This window comes from Raphanus sativus, chromosome 8, assembly GCF_000801105.2.
Source record: "Raphanus sativus cultivar WK10039 chromosome 8, ASM80110v3, whole genome shotgun sequence".
Taxonomy (NCBI): domain Eukaryota; kingdom Viridiplantae; phylum Streptophyta; class Magnoliopsida; order Brassicales; family Brassicaceae; genus Raphanus; species Raphanus sativus.
The window spans coordinates 851,813-869,050 of NC_079518.1; the positions used below are offsets into that span (position 1 = coordinate 851,813).

The following is a 17,238-nucleotide window of genomic DNA, read 5'->3' on the forward strand; positions in this document are numbered from 1 at the left end:
TTTGACAAAAGACTACACTTTTTTTCGCAAACATGGTGGCCATTAATTAAACTCGAAGATCCTTACAATAGTTTAGAGCTTCACAGCTCCATTAGCATTACAAACTGCCAACTTGGTGGCTAAACAAGAGTTAAAATACTTAAGGTAAATAAACCACATAACTTCAATTGCCAAGCTTCATGAAGGATTCTGTAGAGACCAATGTGATTGTTGAACGAGTTTTACAGCATCACGAGCGACGTGAGCGTCTAGAACTGGTTATACAGCTCAAACGGATTGGTTGAGGGCGTTAGAGACTCCGTACGCATAGGAGGAAAGTGATGGTAAATGTCTATGAAGGTGAAGAATGACGAGAACGATCTTCCCAGCCTCGGTGGGAGGAAATTGGTATAAACTTTTATTAAAAAGGATAAGTGAGGCTTAATCTTTCAAGCTTTCCTACAAGCAAACAAGACGACCTTCAAAGGATTACACTTCACTGATGCTTTTTCCGTATACAGTTCACCACATACACTTCCAGATTATTTCATTGATATCAAGAGAAAATATATTGAGACCGAAAAGAAAAAAATACATTGAAACTGTAATTGAAACGAAGCTGGTTCCTTGATTCAATTCAATTTTATTAGTCCCCTTAAATGGTCGTCTTGTTTACTATTGTTATGACGATGAATCGATGTTTATCCATTGAAAAATAATCATGCTTAGTGACACGAAATTACAACACCATTTTAACACATAAATTATCCACATTATATAATTCCTCTCGTGAGGATTTTCCACACAAAAAAAAATGATCTCTCCAAAATAAAAATCTGGCCATTGGCTAGAAAAAAAAGAGAGAGAGAGAGAGAGGTAAAGGGAAGAGTAATTAATTAAGATCCTCTGTGATACTGTCAAGGTGAGGCCGCCACGAGGATACCGACGCCGATCTGCTGTGCCGCCGGCGATGACGGTGTTCTTTACCATTTGACGTCGACGACGCAACTTCTTCTAAGTACTTCTCACTCAGTTTTACACATTGATCATCACCATGTTTAACTTCTCGGAGGTCAGCGCTAGGGTTTTTGTTGAGAGTCTTGTTCGAACGGTGAGCGTCTTTTCTCCTTCTTTTCTTCTCAGGCAAGGAAGAATCAGGGATGAGAAAATAGATACTTCCTCGCTTGAGCTCGGATTCAGGGGACAAGATCAAGATCTTGCGGACAACTCCTTGAGAACATGGTTTGCTTAGGACATGGTTTGGGTTTGCTTGGAGGATCTCTCCGGCGGTTATTGACCGTGTGATCTCATCAACGTGGCCGTTTAGATGGACGATCCTGATCAAGTCTAGCGCTCCACATGGAAGAACACAAGCTAGACAACACCTTAGACTGTTTCCCATCTCTCTCTTTAATTAATACTACTTCTTTCACTTTCTTTTGATTTTTTTTTCCTATATTAGAGAGTTTTGTGGAAGAACAAGTTGGAGAAGACGAGGTTATATAGGAGCCAACACTTTCACGTCACAACAAAGCGGGCTTGAAAAAAAAAAAAAAAAAAAACAAACAAAAAACAAAGCGGGCTTGACCATACGTATAAGTGAATGACCGAATTGTCCTTTTTATCACATTATCATTTATCAATATCAACTGAGCTCACCCTCATAAACACATGTATTATCTCATCTAAGTTACCTTTATAAAAGCCATTTTTATTATTTGAATTTATTTCAAATTTACTGGATCCCTATGATTCTATATCCTTTTATTCGATACATTATTAATTTATTATATAGATCGAGGACGCATCTCTTGTATACGCTCTAATGGTACTCTTAATCTATATATTTAGAGAGAAATATCATCAAAATTCTAAATCATGTTTTCTTTATTGAACAAATTTTTTTTGTCAAAAAAAAAAAAACAATTTTTTTTTAAAATCATGTTTTATGACAAAATTGGTATATAAGTAAACTTTTTAAAATAGCATTTAAAGATTAAATAGCAGATGTCTGGATTTCTGGTTTAATGATAAGGATTTATGGTTTAATATTTAGGGTTTTGTGATTTTAGTATTTAAGGTCAAATAAATGTTATTTTATAATTTTTTAAAATATTTTGGGAATAAACTTTAAAAGGTGTTATTTTGGAGATTTGTCATTAGCATTACATACATGTGATTTTTGTTTACCGTCTGCAATTGAGTAGTCTTAGATCTCTGACCTGAAAACCTGGTGTTGAGTAGTAATTTAAATAGTTAATCAACTGATAGATGTGTCGAAATAGATCGAGTAAAGATATTCTGACGCTATGTGACAAATTCTGAAGGAGCTTTTTTCCTTTGTATTGTATTCTTTCTCGAATAATACCAAATCTTGAAACTAGGAGCGTGTTCGAAACTTGGGATTAGATAGGTTACTCGTAACCAATAATGTGAAACAATGACTTGGAAACTGCAAAAGAATTATATACTAGTATAAAGCAAAGGGGTACTCTACACTATGGATACTTAAGTAGGATTTGATATCAATGTTGGAAGTAACAATACATTAGTTTTACTAATTTAACTTATTTAAGTATTGAGAACTGCACATTGTCGCTGTCTGTGCTCAAGCTACTTCAGTTTTTGAGATATAAATTAACAACTCTGAACAATCTATTGACGATTTCCATATAAAGATAGAAAAGGATAGAATAAAGAATCAGAGCTCATTGATTTTGGAGTATTGTTTAAAAGTTTATGGCCACATATCCTGCCACACTTTGTTGAATTAATAGTTACGGAATACGTACACACCACGTTCACTAATCACTACGGCCACAACTTTAATATATGTCCTATACCGTTATACGGCTACACCATGTGTAGTTCCATTTCCATCAATCGTTGAACGGCAAATGCATGTGTACTTTATTAATTTAACATGCAATTATCGGTTTGGACGAACTGCGCATTAAACAAAAGATAAGGCTTCGAATGGTAAAAGCAGTTCAAGCAGTGCAGATCAAGCAGATCAAGCGGATCAAGTAGGAGAAGTGCAGATCAAGCAGATCAAGCAGGAGAAGTGCAGATCAAGCGGATCAAACATGAGAAATACAGAATATGCAGAAGAAATGCGGATCAATCAGAACATACAGTTATTATAGTTTTAAATAATAAAAATTCAAATAAAATAGATTAAATGTTTAAAAAATTATAATAAAATATATCAAAGTATATAATATATAAATATAGTACATAAATAACAAAAATTATTGCACTAAATCCATAATGTCACAATTTTAAAATAAAATTTAATGATATACCTCTTCCATTATTGTTCATATTTCAATTAGATTACTATATATTTTCATAATTAAATATATAAATAAAATATATATCTCTTTTCATAAGTATACATATTTAAATTATATTACTATATATTTGTGTAATAAAAAGTACGCAACTCTTACATTAGTATACATATTTAAACTATATTACTATAGATATACATAATATATTATAATTGAAATATGCATTATATTAATATAATTATTTAAAAAAAGTAAAAATTATATGTAAAAAATAATAAGTAGAGAATGATAATTTTGTATTGTTAAAGTTGTAGATAAAATAAATAAAATATTATATTCATAAAACTAAATAAATATATTTTAAAGTTATGTGTTGTAACAAAATTATTTATTGACCAAACAAAAAAAGCAGATCAACACCACCAAATGTTGGCGGGTGAGATCCGCATGCAGATCTCCTGCTTTTTCCACAAAAAGACAAAAAAATTGAACTGCATGCAGATCTCCTGCTTGAAATGCTTTTACAAATAAAATATGGTGAATGGTGAATGCAGTGCGGGAAAACTGCATGTGGCAGGAGAACTGCACTTGTCCCGCCACTCCATTCGGACACTAAGAAAACAATACTGCGCAGGCACTATTATGCATGCATTATTTTCTTTTAAAAATTTATACGTTATTCGCTTGTGTAGTTTATTCGCTTACGTTATAGTTCAAATAATTTAAACCTAATAGCTTTGTCTAATGCAGGAATCATCTAAGCGTTAGCTTATTTATTATAGTAGAAGTTAACTTAAATTATTGTGTTGCTTTAAGACTTTCTGCCAATTAGACTATTCTCGCAATAATTAAAGTTAAAACCGTACGTATGTTAACTGCGATCCCTACCACTTGCGGGGGCTTAACTACTAATCCGTATATAGAGTACAATTTAAGACACGGTGGTGTCTGAGGTTAATGAGTAATTTGATTAAGCAATAGAGCGGACAAGTAATCCTTATTTAACTAGCCTAATCAGAGAGTGGCGAAATTAGTGAAAACACCGATCAAAATTTCGGTTTGTGTGTGCCACAATGTGTTAAAAACGTGAGCAAAACATGTCTTGTTGGAAAACTTCCACGGTGGATCATTAATCAAGTTTGCATTTAAAATAATGTTCAATAGGAGATTTTGTCCTATTTTCTCAATTATTGAACTACATTATCATGCAGGTAGAAGTCGGCAGAAAATACATAATTAGGAAAAACAGAACTTATTCAAGCTGTTTCAATCGAAACAAAACCAAAATATAGTTTACAAAAAATATATATATTTGGAAACAAGAATTATTTAGAAATAATGGTTTAATTATTTTAAACAACAACCCATCAAAATAAACGAAGCCAAAACTGCTATACTACTTATACAAAATTAATACAACGAATGAACCAAAACATATACATTCAAGTTTATATATAAGAATCCAAGGCAAATATATGAAAAACAAAATTGACAAATGGACCAAAATCGCATCCTCTTTCCTCTTTTCTCTCCCTATTTCTCTCTACTTTCTTTCTTAAAACTAATTTTAATTTTTTTAAGTTACTCTATTTCACAAATAACCTCTAGAGAAATTGCACCCATTATCAATACTTGTTCTCTCAAACCGAGAAAGATATCATTTGTAGCCACTCTTTTTTTGTTGTTGTTGAAACCAACCGAAAGCAATATTAGAAACGAAAGACAATAGGGGGGACGTACCCGATGATCGAATCAATCAAATCAGTTGACTAATTTAAAAAGTTTTAGTATAGATATTTGGAGATATCTCCAGCCTGCAACACACGTTTCGTTAGATTTACCTTCGTGTGCAATATCTTTATGCTTTTAAACCGTAAATCATTTGCGTGATCTTAAGTGATCTCCCGCTGCACGTACTTCTAACCCAAACTCATTTTCGTGTTAGGATATCGGAGATTCCATTATTTAAGAGATAAGATCCTATAGCAAGATATCAACAGTAACAACCACATTCCACATATGTATACTTGTTAGGGGTGGACAAAAAAACCAAACCGAACCGAACCGAACCAACCAAACCGAAGTTAAACCGAACTAAACCAAACCGTGCTCTTTATGTAACCCAATTGGTTCATGTTTTACTCAACCCGAACGGTTTGGTTTGGTTTGGGTTTAAACCGAACCAAACCGAACCAAACCGATAATCCAATATATATATATGTATTAACATATTGTAAATTTTAGATAAAGTTTTGTTTTTCATTTTTTCATAACTTTCATATCTTTAAAAAAAATTATAGATACGATTCAAATAATACTATTTTATATAAAATCATGTAGCATAAGTTTTTATATTTTCACTCTATCGTTTATGAGTTGATTATTTTTTAATAAAAGTATAGAACTGATGTCTTCATATTTTATAACCAACCCGAACTACACCAAACCAAACTAGACCATAATAATGTAAACTGAACTAAATCTAAACCAAACCGAACTGAACCAAACCGAATTAAACCCAAACCGAATCCAAACCAAAGCTACTTTGGTTTTAATTGGTTTGAGTTTTATAAAACCCAAATTACCCAAACCAAATCGAATCCAAACCGAACCCGAAACTAAACCGAAATGCCCACCCCTAATACTTGTATATTGATATATAACTTTTTGCATGATCTCGTCGGTTTCCTTGTGTTCCAGAGGATATGTGCACGCATTCTTTTGGTAAGGCGTATCATTGACAATAAATACATCATTTCTCCACTATATAAACTTTGAAGTGACTAAAAGATCTGATAATGCTTTGTATTGAAAGTGATAACTTTACAAGAGTCTCGTACATAGCTTATATACAGCCAAGGCAATCTAGCTTCTAAGATACATGCTTATCACAAAATATATTCACAACCGAATATAGCCGAGATACTCTCGTAACAGGAAATATCCTAAGTCTATCTCGATATATCTCAACATATCTCAATACCCCTCCTCAAGTTGGAGCATGGAGATTTCGAATGCCCAACTTGAACAGAAACGATTGAAATGCTTTCCCGCCTAAAGCCTTTGTAAAAATATCTGCTAACTGGTTCAAAGTAGACACATGCTTCGTCTGCACTACTCCTCGCAGAATATCATCACGTATGAAGTGACAATCTAGCTCAACATGTTTCGTACGCTCGTGGAAGACCGGATTTGCAGCTATATGCAGAGCTGAACGACTGTCGCAATAAAGATTCATCGGTCCTCTATGGCCAATGCCCATCGTGTGAAGAACACTCTTGATCCATTTTAATTCGCACAACGCCTCTACCATAGCGCGGTACTCTGCTTCAGCAGAGGAACGCGACACCACATCTTGTTTTCTTGACCTCCAAGAGATAGGAGAATCCCCCATCTGAACTAACCACCCACTTAGTGATCTTCGTGTCAAAGGACACCCTGCCCAATCTGAGTCTGACCAGGCTGTTAGTTGAAACTCACAGTCAGATTTAAGCAGGATTCCTTGTCCAGGCGATCCTTTCAAATACTTCACGACTCTTAACCCGGCATCCCAGTGGTCTTGAGTCGGCTGCTGCATAAATTGAGAAAGCGTATGGACAGCATAAGCAAGGTCAGGACGTGTAGCTGACAAATAAATCAATCTCCCAACCAGACGTCTATACTTCTGCGGATTATATAACAGCTGAGCTTTTGACTTCGCCAGCTGATGATTTTGCTCGATAGGGAACTCAACAGGGCGTCCCCCTAGATAACCAACGTCTGCTATTATATCCAGCGCATACTTCCTCTGCGACAAGAATATCCCCTCCTGGCTGCGAGCAACTTCTATGCCCAAAAAATATTTTAGCTTTCCGAGATCTTTCATGTGGAAACACTTGCTCAAGTAAGCCTTAAAATCTTGTACAACCTCGTGTGAGCTTCCTGTAAGAACAAGATCATCCACGTAGATCAGTATATGAAGTTCCTTCTTTGCAGTAATCAGAGAGAACAAAGAGTGATCAACTCCACACTGCTCAAAACCATAGTCAAGCAAGGCCTTTGCAAACTTTGCAAACCAGCAACGGGGAGATTGTTTTAACCCATACAGAGACTTTCTCAGGCGACACACCATCCCCTTCTCAGGCGCATGAAACCCAGGTGGGAGCTTCATATAAACCTCCTCCTCAAGATCCCCATGCAAAAATGCATTATGGACGTCCATTTGGTGCAGATCCCATCCTCGCCCACAAGCTATCTTCAAGAAAAGCCGTACTGACGTCATCTTAACTACGGGGGCAAATGTTTCAAAGTAATCAATACCTTCAACCTGTTTATTTCCAAGTGCTACGAGACGTGCCTTGAACCTCTCAATAGTACCGTCAGCGTTGAACTTGATTTTGAAGACCCATTTGCACCCTATGGCATGTTTTCCAGGAGGTAGATGTTCAACAGTCCAGGTGCCATTCTCTTCTAGTGCCACTATCTCAACAGTCGATGCATCCCTCCATCTTGGATCTTTCATCGCTTCAGCAAATGACTTAGGCTCTACACAGCTCGTGACTGCAGCTAAGAACGCTGTGTGTGCCGCTGAGAATCGATCACATGAGAGAAACTGTTCGATTCCATAAAGTGAGTCGAACTCAAATTCATATTCTCGTTCAGAATGATCCTCCTTCACCTGAACCGTGTTTAGCACGTAATCCTGCAACCGAGTGGAAGGTTTCTTCTCTCGCAGACCTCGTCCCATCTCTATCACAGGTGTCTCACCCACTGATGTCTGAGCAGGTATCTGCTCTGCAACTGCACTTTCCTCTGTTACTGGCTGCACAATCACACCATCTCTTCCTCTGTCACTGTTCTCTCCCATTTCAGCAACTTCTGCATTCGCTTCTTCTGCAACTGTGACGTTAGGCTCCTCCTGACTCTTCTCAGGTTGTTGTTCTGTTTCCATAAACTCAGGAACAGAGCTCTCTGCTATGTTTCTTTCTTCATCGTCGTCCTCAGATAAGATAGCATCAAGATCCACCAGTTTGTTACCATCATACTCAACATCTTTAGGCGAAATAGCTGAGGGTAGCTCTGCAAAAGGAAACACTTCTTCAAAGAACGTTACGTCTCGAGATACAAATATCTCACGTGCATCTAGATCATAGAGCGTCCATCCCTTCTTTGCGTAAGGATATCCCACAAACACACATCTGCGACTACGGCTTGCAAACTTATCTCCATTTCTCTTTTGGTTATGTGCATAAGCTAAGCAACCAACTACCTTTAGCTCATCATACTTCGGTGATGTGCCAAATATAATCTCATAGGGCGTTTTACCCTTGTGAATCTCGCATGGAGTCCGGTTTATCAGATGTGCTGCAGCTAGGACACACTCTCCCCAAAACTCCGTAGCAAACTTTCCTTGGAACATCAGTGCTCTTGCAATGTTAAGTATATGACGATGCTTTCTCTCTACTCTCCCATTTTGTTGAGGAGTACCAACACAAGAAGTTTGGTGAACAATCCCTTGTTCGGAGAAGAACTTCCTCATAGAAGTGAATTCTGTTCCATTGTCGGATCTGACTGTCTTCACCTCTTTACTGTACTGACGTGACACCAAAGCAATGAAATTCTTAAGTGTTTCCTGCACTTGTGTCTTATCAGCCAACAGAAAGACCCACACTCCTCTTGAGAAGTCGTCTACCACTGTTAGGAAGTAATAAGATCCACACAAACTTTGGGTTCGGTAAGGTCCCCATAAATCAACGTGAATAAGTTCGAAAATCTCATTGCTTTTATTGATACTCAAAGGAAACTCAGTTCTACACTGCTTAGCGCGAAAACAAATATCACAAACTGAAAGCTCAACACCACTACAACTGACTACTGGCAACTGCCTTATTCTTTTCTGTGACGCATGCCCGAGACGCTTGTGCCACAACTCCATTGAATCCTTTGCATCTACTTTCTTCACTCTACTCGCTGCCTCCACTCCTTGAAGAAAATAGACGCCATTCCTTCTCCTACCCAGTCCAATCGGAGTCATCAGGGTGAGGTCCTGCAAAAGACAGCATGTCTTTGAGAACAAAACAATACAATTTAGCTCATCTACCAGTTGTGAAACCGAGATCAGACTACACTTCAATTCTTTCACAAACAGAACACAATGAAGTGTCAGATTTTCGGTCAGTTTGATACTCCCTTCCTGATCAGCCACAACCAGTTTTCCATTTGGCAAACCGACAAGACATGGAGCAACCGTATGAACACCAAAAAGACAATCTACCACTCCTGTCATATGGTGAGATGCACCACTGTCTACAATCCAATCAACCTTACAATTCTTACCAGTGAGTCGTGTCTCCTCTGGCTTCTCTCCAAGTAACTTCACAAGCTTCTCCCACTGATCTTTACTCAAACCAGTCACTGCCTGTGCGTCTGAAGAAGCCGCAATGTGAGAGACCGCATTGACTGTTGCTCCTCTCCCGTATCCTCCTTTGTTTCTTGTTGCTGAAGAAACGGTTCCTTGTTGAGACGACTTGCCTCCTCTTCCTTTTCCATACTTCTCAAGCCACCAATCTGGATACCCATGTAGCTGATAACACGTTGCAGCCTCATGTCCTGGCTTGCTGCAATGCGTGCAGAAACCTCCTTTGTCTCTAGCATCTCCACGCAATTGTACTCCTGCAGTATTAACTGCAAACGCCATTGCTTCTCCTCTAGTCTCCTTTACGCGATCACGGTCAGAGCACTTCATTTGCTCCTCTCTTGCCACCATAGAGTAAGCGTGATCAACGCTAGGGAGCGGTTCAGTGTTGACAATAGATGTCCGTATGTTGCCATATAACGATACGTCCAGACCGAGACAGAACTGGTGAAGCTTCTCCTTCTCTCTTGCCATCTCCAGCTGTCGTACGAAGTCACAACTGCATCCCTGACACTTACATCCTCCACAGCTACACACTGGTTTGAACTCATAATTTGCGAGATCTTCCCAGATTACCTGTAGCTTCCCATAATATGTCTCCAGTGACATATCTCTCTGCTTGCAGTTCATCAATTCTTCTTTCAATTGTTGAACTCTCACTTCGCTTCTTGCACAGAAACGTGCTTTGATGCTATCCCAAAGGTCTTTGGCAATTTCACGATGAGTGATGCTTGATCTCAATTTTGGTTCAATTGTATTGAAGATCCAAGACGTCACCATTGCATTTGCCGTCAACCAATCCTCCTCTTCCTCTGATCCTTCTTCTGGTGCCTTCACGGTACCATCAACGAACCCGAGCTTCTTCTTGGCTCGTAGTCCAGTTCTCACTTTCCTTACCCACTCATCATAGTTTCTTCCATTGAAGACAACTTGAGTGATAAGATTCCCTGGATCATCCTTCGTGTTCAAAGCGTATGGAGACTTCACGATTTTACTCACCGTTCCCTCCATCTTGCCTTCGATTTGTTTTGTTTCAGGTTTTGTCATAGCCTAAATGGCTCTGATACCATAAAAGATCTGATAATGCTTTGTATTGAAAGTGATAACTTTACAAGAGTCTCGTACATAGCTTATATACAGCCAAGGCAATCTAGCTTCTAAGATACATGCTTATCACAAAATATATTCACAACCGAATATAGCCGAGATACTCTCGTAACAGGAAATATCCTAAGTCTATCTCGATATATCTCAACATATCTCAATAGTGACCAGGACGGTCCATTTTATAAGTATTTTTGTTTGATTGAATGTATGCCTTTGAGTTCTGTAGATGAGTTTGGATACAAATATATATATACTGGAGTGATCATGTGAGTTTATGTTGTGAAGAGAATTATATTAATTGCTTTCATAAAACAATATATAGCTTACATACATTTACATAATGTGGTCCTTCTGGAGGTTACTAGTAAGATATATACTAATATTTTGTCACATATATCTTCAGTTATCTTATGATGGTCCGTGTGGAGAATACAACGTAGAGCGCCAACATTGAAGGCAGGAGCAGAGTGGAAAAAGAAACGAAATAGAGCCCATGTAGAGCCATATCTGGGCCTAAGTTTGATACACAAGCTCGTAGGCTTGTTGACGCATCTGTGGCTCTCTTAAATTCTTTAGTAATTTCATACAGGTTTATGGGGGATGCGAGCTTAATCTTGTAACAACTCTTTCTCTGATTTGAGAACTTGTAACAACTCTTTCTCTGATTTGAGAAATCAGGCCTCGGCTAGTTTGACTGTCGAGCTCAACACTCTGTCAAGCACATCTCTCCACTATTACATTTATCGAAACTCACTCCCCACAAGATCTTAACCACACTATGCAGCTCTCTATAAAACATGAAAATGAATCATCAGAATCATATTGTAAATACTCAATACCCTTGTAATGTTCGATTGTAACGTTGAACAATATTGATAACGATCTGAAAAAACACTTGAAAGGAAATAAACTATTTGAGAAAAATACTGTTTTAAGTTACTGAGAAGTGGATCTCAATCTACGAAGCTGATCAACCCAACGATCCTCATTAACATCGGAGGCCCAATCAGGAGCCGTTCCAGGGAACGAGATGGCGCGCATTGCCTCCATAACCCTAGCCGCGTTCTCCACCAGTAACGGCGATCTCCTACGCCGCTCGTCTTCCTCAAACGCTGTACGGATCTCCGAATCTGGCGTCGTCTCAGTCTCCGTCTCTGTCTCTACTTCGGTATCATCACTCTTGGCCTCTGCGTGTCCGTTTATACTAACAGAGGACATTCCGTCCACTGCTTCCGGGATCGTACAGTGGCCGTTACTGAAGCCGTCTCCATTGATCGGGAGATAATTGTCTTCTTCTTCTTCCTCATCGTTATGTTCGCCGTCTAGATCGACGGCTGAGATCGGTTCGTAATAGTCCTGAGGCTCGTCGACGGAGTTAGAGTCTGAGTCGCTCCCGGCGTTGTTGTTCTCTGCAAATAAGCAAAGATCTTAATTCGTAAACTGCAGATCTGGTTTCATGGATCCTTGTGAGAACTAAAATAGAGTAAAGAGGATACAAGAAACAACCTTCTTCCATGTTAGTGAGCTCGCATCGCCTGGAGCAAGAGCGAAGGTGGAGATAGAAGCCGATGAGTTGAATCGGAGTCGCAGCAAGACTGTTTATAAATCTAAAAAGGCTTATTTATATTAGGCCCAAACATAAATCTAATCAGAGTCAGATTCAGTTGGAATTCGTAAGGCCCAATTATTGAATCTAAATAGAGTCTCAGCAAGTCACATCAGTTGGTGCATCACACAGTATCTGAACGCCAAAATTTTTTTTAACAAAAAGGAGAGCTCAGGTTTACGGCTGTATCGTCTGGATATCAGATGAATGCGAAGGACCCAACCATCGCTTAAGCCTAATTTCTTCATAGCTCAGAATGCACCAGCCGGAAATCGAACCCGGGTCTGTACCGTGGCAGGGTACTATTCTACCACTAGACCACTGGTGCTTGCTGTTTTAGACGATGTTAAATTCATTCTTAGTTATACCAGTTTAAACTCTGGGAAAAGGATGATAATTCACCACAAGATTGAAAGTTACATGGTTTTTGTATAACTGAAGCAAAGTCAGCTATTCAAGTGAAGTGATCTGGACTTTGAGTTTCCATATTTACTCATTCCACAAGTAACTAGAGGTGGAAGTTTAAGGATTGGTAAATGAACCGATGTCTAGTCTGTTTGATCTTTTCAGGCCGTGCTTGAATCGCCGTTGAGATCTAATTCCCAACTTGTTATATTCTTCTATTACATTACTTATTTCAGTCGTGACCAGGCACTTTGCAAAATCTGGAGCATGTATGTATGTCTCATTAAGTTGTAATTATCATTAAAAGTTTGAAAACAACAGTTTTGTACAAAAGTGAAAAGGCCTATGAGTAAGAACGAGATCTTCTTACCTATATCATTAAAATAGTATTGTTGAATTATCTTAACACCATTCTATATTATATACTTCGTTATAACATCCAAAGAACATCAACTTGGCTTCTACGAGGTTTGAGTTTTTTAATGAAATGATGTAACTGTTTCAGCTCTTGTTCTCTACATATCTGCAAGGCCTGAGTGGCCCTTTCTTGGATTGGATCACTTAAGGGGATATATATGGGTTTATCATCTATAGTTTGGGGTTTTATCTATAGTGACCTAGTGTTTTGGGAGTGGCTATATATGACCTGAGAATGAAAAGGTTAAACGAAGCAAAAAATAGTAAAGTTTAGCAGTAACACACAATAGCTCAAATGACAGGTAATCAAAATATGTAAATCCTCAATATAGATTTGATTCTGAAATAAAGCTTTGCTACACTTACATCACAAACTTCCTATGAGCTTATTGAATAATGAATATCTTTACCAAGTCACAAGGGATCAAAATTCTCAACAAATTTAACATGATTACCAAAAAAAAAAAAAAAAAAAAATTCTCAACAACGTGAATGAACTCCCTTCATATACATACCAGATTGCTTGCATTTGGTAAAAACTTTAGATTACTAACATAGTTACAAAAAGATAAAACCTTAGATTGTGTTAGAAACGTTTTAGTTTAATTTTTTTGATGGAAAATAAATAGTTATTTTACTTTTACAAAAAAAAAAAAACATAATTTTTTACAATAACATTAACTGGGCGCTTCAACAGAATCTGAACGTCTGTTGTAAAAGGAGCATTGTCATTCACTGACAGTAATATGATGTCTATGCTGTTGATACACAGTTTGGTACACTGGCCCCGACAAAGGATGGTTACTTTTGGATTCAAACATGTGGTGATGAACCTTTTTAGACTTAGGTCCCACCAAACTCAACAAAGACTTGCCATAAACGTCCTCTTCATGTAATCTTCAACTCCTTTGTTTTATAAGATATTTTGCATCTCTTTTTCTTTTCGTCAAGGAGATATTTTCGTTTTAAATTAGATACAGTTGTAAAAGACGACAATGATATGAAATAAATATATTCATAATGATAGTACTAATAAAAAAGACAGATCGAAGATTTGAGATATTTTATTTTCCCATTTAAGTCTCCCTTTTCACGAACCGACCCTACAAAATACAAATAATTGAAAAGAAATCCATCGCAAGAAAGTTCATAAGAAAGTTTTAGGTTTATTTAGCACAAAACAAATGTCATGAAAGTAAATAACGATAATTATAAAGGAGAGTAGGTTAAGATGTAGAAGTAGAAGGAAAAAAAGGAATAAGAGAGTGACCTTGAAACGTGGTCGTTTATCGGCGTTGAGCTTTCTGACTTGATACCTTATCTTCTTAGAGAAGAGCCTACTTTGTCTCTTCTCTTTGTATCTCAACACACTCGCTTCTCTTCTCGTGTTTCTCTCTTCATCCATCACCGGCACTTCTCCACTCTGGACACACTCTAAATTTTAATACTAGCTAATCTAGATTAGAACCATTAATCATAGCTTGCACAACAAGTAAAAGATTCACACAAACTAACATAAACGGCACTGGTCGGAGCCATTAAATTTGCGTTATCCGTCCACAGAGGTTGCTGGCGGCGATCAGACCAAGCATCAATAACTTCTTGATGGTTCAAGTTAAGCTTCAGACCCAACTCTTTGTCTTCATACTCCGCTGACATATTATCCCAAACCCCAGAACTTGAGCCTTCTTGATCAGTACTCAATCTTTTTTCCTCTTCATCTTCGCCATCTTCTTTAAAGAAATCCCAGATGAGTTGTTGAGAGCATTTGGAACCGTCAATGTTGAGGTCCAAGATGCTGTCAAAATCATCCATAGAGTAGTTGTGTTGGTCTTGAGAGAAAGCATTCATGGACTCGATTGTTGAGGAAGGTTGATAATCATCTTCTTCTTTCTTGGGTAATCTTTGTGTATCCATATATGTCTTATCTTTTTCTCAGTTTTTTTCTCTCCACTCTTGTATTTTTCTGTGTCTATCCAACCTCATAACAAAAAGAACATAGATATATAGATATTATCAACAGAGCTTAGTTATTTTCTTTAATACTTTTTACATGTGATGTATACTAATATAGGATGTGGCATCATCTTATCCCAAAAGTGATGGGATAGTCCCAAGCTGATTGGCTTTGAGAGTCCAGCTTGGAATGCAAGTCGTGGGACCTCTCTTACTGCTCTTTTGGAGCTCACTAGTGAACATTTTATTTCATCCTTTTTTTTCCTCTTTATACTAGTAGCCGAGTCACAAAAGACAGTAATGATGTAATGTTGTTTCCCCTTTCTTTTCTGTTAATATATAACTACATGCATTTGACTAGTATACATAGCATTCAAAAATATCTATGGAAACATTTGAATACTTATATTACATACGTATAAAAATATCTACGGAACACTTGAATACTTATATAGTGTACGTATAACTTGATAATATATTAATATTAACAAAAAGGAAATAATTTCTATGAAATTTTTTTTTTGAATGTTAAATTTAATTCAAAAGAAAAAAGATCTTTTTACATCATAGTGTGTCCTTGGCTTTCTTTTATTAAGTCTATATGAAATATTAAGTCTTCTATGGATTTACAGTTTCTTATATTTTTGTAATAAGCTTCTCATATTTTTTTGTGACCAAGTGAATAATTGTTTGTTTGTTTTTAATTGGCAAACTAGATTTTGACCCGCCCTTTCAAAAGACGGGTATAGTTTTTGTTTTATTTTTACTTAATTTTTATATTTATGTTTTTTGTAATTAATTTATTTTAATATAATTTTTGATAACTATATTAAATATGTCAAGTTGGATAATTATATACTTGTGCCATTGCATTTCATAAACTATTTTAAAACTTTATTCTTATAGAGTTTGCAATATATTATATTTTCTATATAGTTAACTAATATAATTAGTCCAAGAATATTCGTACCTTAAAAACCCGACTCTGAATCGACCTGGAAATCGAAGTCTCATACCCAGTGTTTTGAGACCCATCCGTGGTTAAATTGGTAAACCCGGTGATCCAAGATAAATCCAATTTAAGTTTTGTAAAATTCCAATAAAACCCTGGTAAACCCGGTGAACCAATAGAGAACTTTTACTCTTCTAAGTTTTTAGTTATGTTTGTAATTTAATTTTGTATATTTTTATAAAGAAGTTAAGTTTTTCAGTTTTGTTATCGATATTTTATTAATAATGTCTTATTTTTGGTTTCCTTTGAATTTGAAGTTTAATTTTGTTATTCTCATAACACATATAAATTTTATGAATTTTTAAGTTTTGATATTTAAAAACCCAATAAAACCCGCAAAAATCACTAAAACCTGGAAACCAATTACCGGTTAAACTACTTGTTGAATCAATAGATAAATTTTACTTTTTTGTTTTTAATTATATTTTTAAAATCTGTTTTGTATAACTTTTGATAAAGAAGTTAGATTTTTAAGTTTTGTTATTGATAATTTATTAATAGTATTTTACTTTTTGGTTTACTTTAGATCTGAAGTTTAATTTTATTATTCACATTACATAAGTAAATATTTCTGAATTTTTAAATCTTAATATTTTGTTAGATATCATAAATCTTAATTTGTTACAAAAATATTTAAATAATTTAAAACATATTTGATATTTTATATGTCAAATGAAAATTAAAATATAGAAATAAAATTAAATATTTTCTAAATATTTTTTAAACATAAAATATATACAAAATCGAACCTATTATTTTGTGTCTTAATTGCAATGAACATCTATTAAATAAATAGCATCCTTATTTAAGGAATTAATTAATAATTTAGCTAAATCAAATACACCAATATTATTTATATAAGTATATGTACATGTGTGTTTTGTTTTATCAACACATGAATATTAACACTTTAGTCTTGGATGTAATATAGTAGTCGACATTTTTTTGCCATATTCATATTCCTTTGAATTAGGAACGTGGAGTAGTTATGTTAATTCCATTTTATTTAACTTATATGGAACGTGGATAGTTATGTTTTAGATGCAACTACAATTTACTTTATGCAGTT

At 36.1% G+C, this 17,238-nt stretch overlaps 3 protein-coding genes and 2 non-coding genes across 7 annotated transcripts; all 5 read right to left on the reverse strand.

Annotated features, from left to right (window-relative positions):
- Positions 1-679: 679 nt before the first annotated feature.
- LOC130498305 (uncharacterized) lies at positions 680-1,461 on the reverse strand. The gene has a single exon (XM_056991538.1). The coding sequence runs from the start codon at positions 1,379-1,381 to the stop codon at positions 872-874; it is 510 nt and encodes a 169-aa protein (XP_056847518.1). The 5' UTR covers positions 1,382-1,461; the 3' UTR covers positions 680-871.
- A 10,116-nt stretch (positions 1,462-11,577) lies between these two features.
- Positions 11,578-12,434, reverse strand: LOC108833359 (uncharacterized). Its single transcript, XM_018606788.2, has 2 exons — positions 12,280-12,434; positions 11,578-12,182 (listed from the first exon to the last, which is right to left on the reverse strand). Exons 1-2 carry the CDS (start codon positions 12,287-12,289, stop codon positions 11,710-11,712), a joined length of 483 nt encoding a protein of 160 aa, XP_018462290.1. The 5' UTR covers positions 12,290-12,434; the 3' UTR covers positions 11,578-11,709.
- A 112-nt stretch (positions 12,435-12,546) lies between these two features.
- Positions 12,547-12,632, reverse strand: LOC130499313 (small nucleolar RNA snoR114). Its single transcript, XR_008938191.1, has one exon. It is a non-coding gene; the product is annotated as a small nucleolar RNA snoR114 (small nucleolar RNA).
- Positions 12,633-12,636: 4 nt separating this feature from the next.
- Positions 12,637-12,707, reverse strand: TRNAG-GCC (transfer RNA glycine (anticodon GCC)). Its single transcript has one exon. It is a non-coding gene; the product is annotated as a tRNA-Gly (tRNA).
- A 1,381-nt stretch (positions 12,708-14,088) lies between these two features.
- LOC108833360 (zinc finger protein CONSTANS-LIKE 7) lies at positions 14,089-15,216 on the reverse strand. 3 transcript variants are annotated; one of them, XM_056992272.1, is made up of 3 exons: positions 14,717-15,216; positions 14,472-14,624; positions 14,089-14,140 (listed from the first exon to the last, which is right to left on the reverse strand). In XM_056992272.1, exons 1-3 carry the CDS (start codon positions 15,116-15,118, stop codon positions 14,090-14,092), a joined length of 606 nt encoding a protein of 201 aa, XP_056848252.1. In that variant the 5' UTR covers positions 15,119-15,216; the 3' UTR covers position 14,089. The 3 variants fall into 3 exon arrangements, with proteins under 3 accessions (XP_056848252.1, XP_018462291.1, XP_056848251.1); XM_018606789.2 differs by having other exon boundaries at positions 14,089-14,304; positions 14,717-15,215; XM_056992271.1 differs by having other exon boundaries at positions 14,089-14,624; positions 14,717-15,215.
- Positions 15,217-17,238: the final 2,022 nt, after the last annotated feature.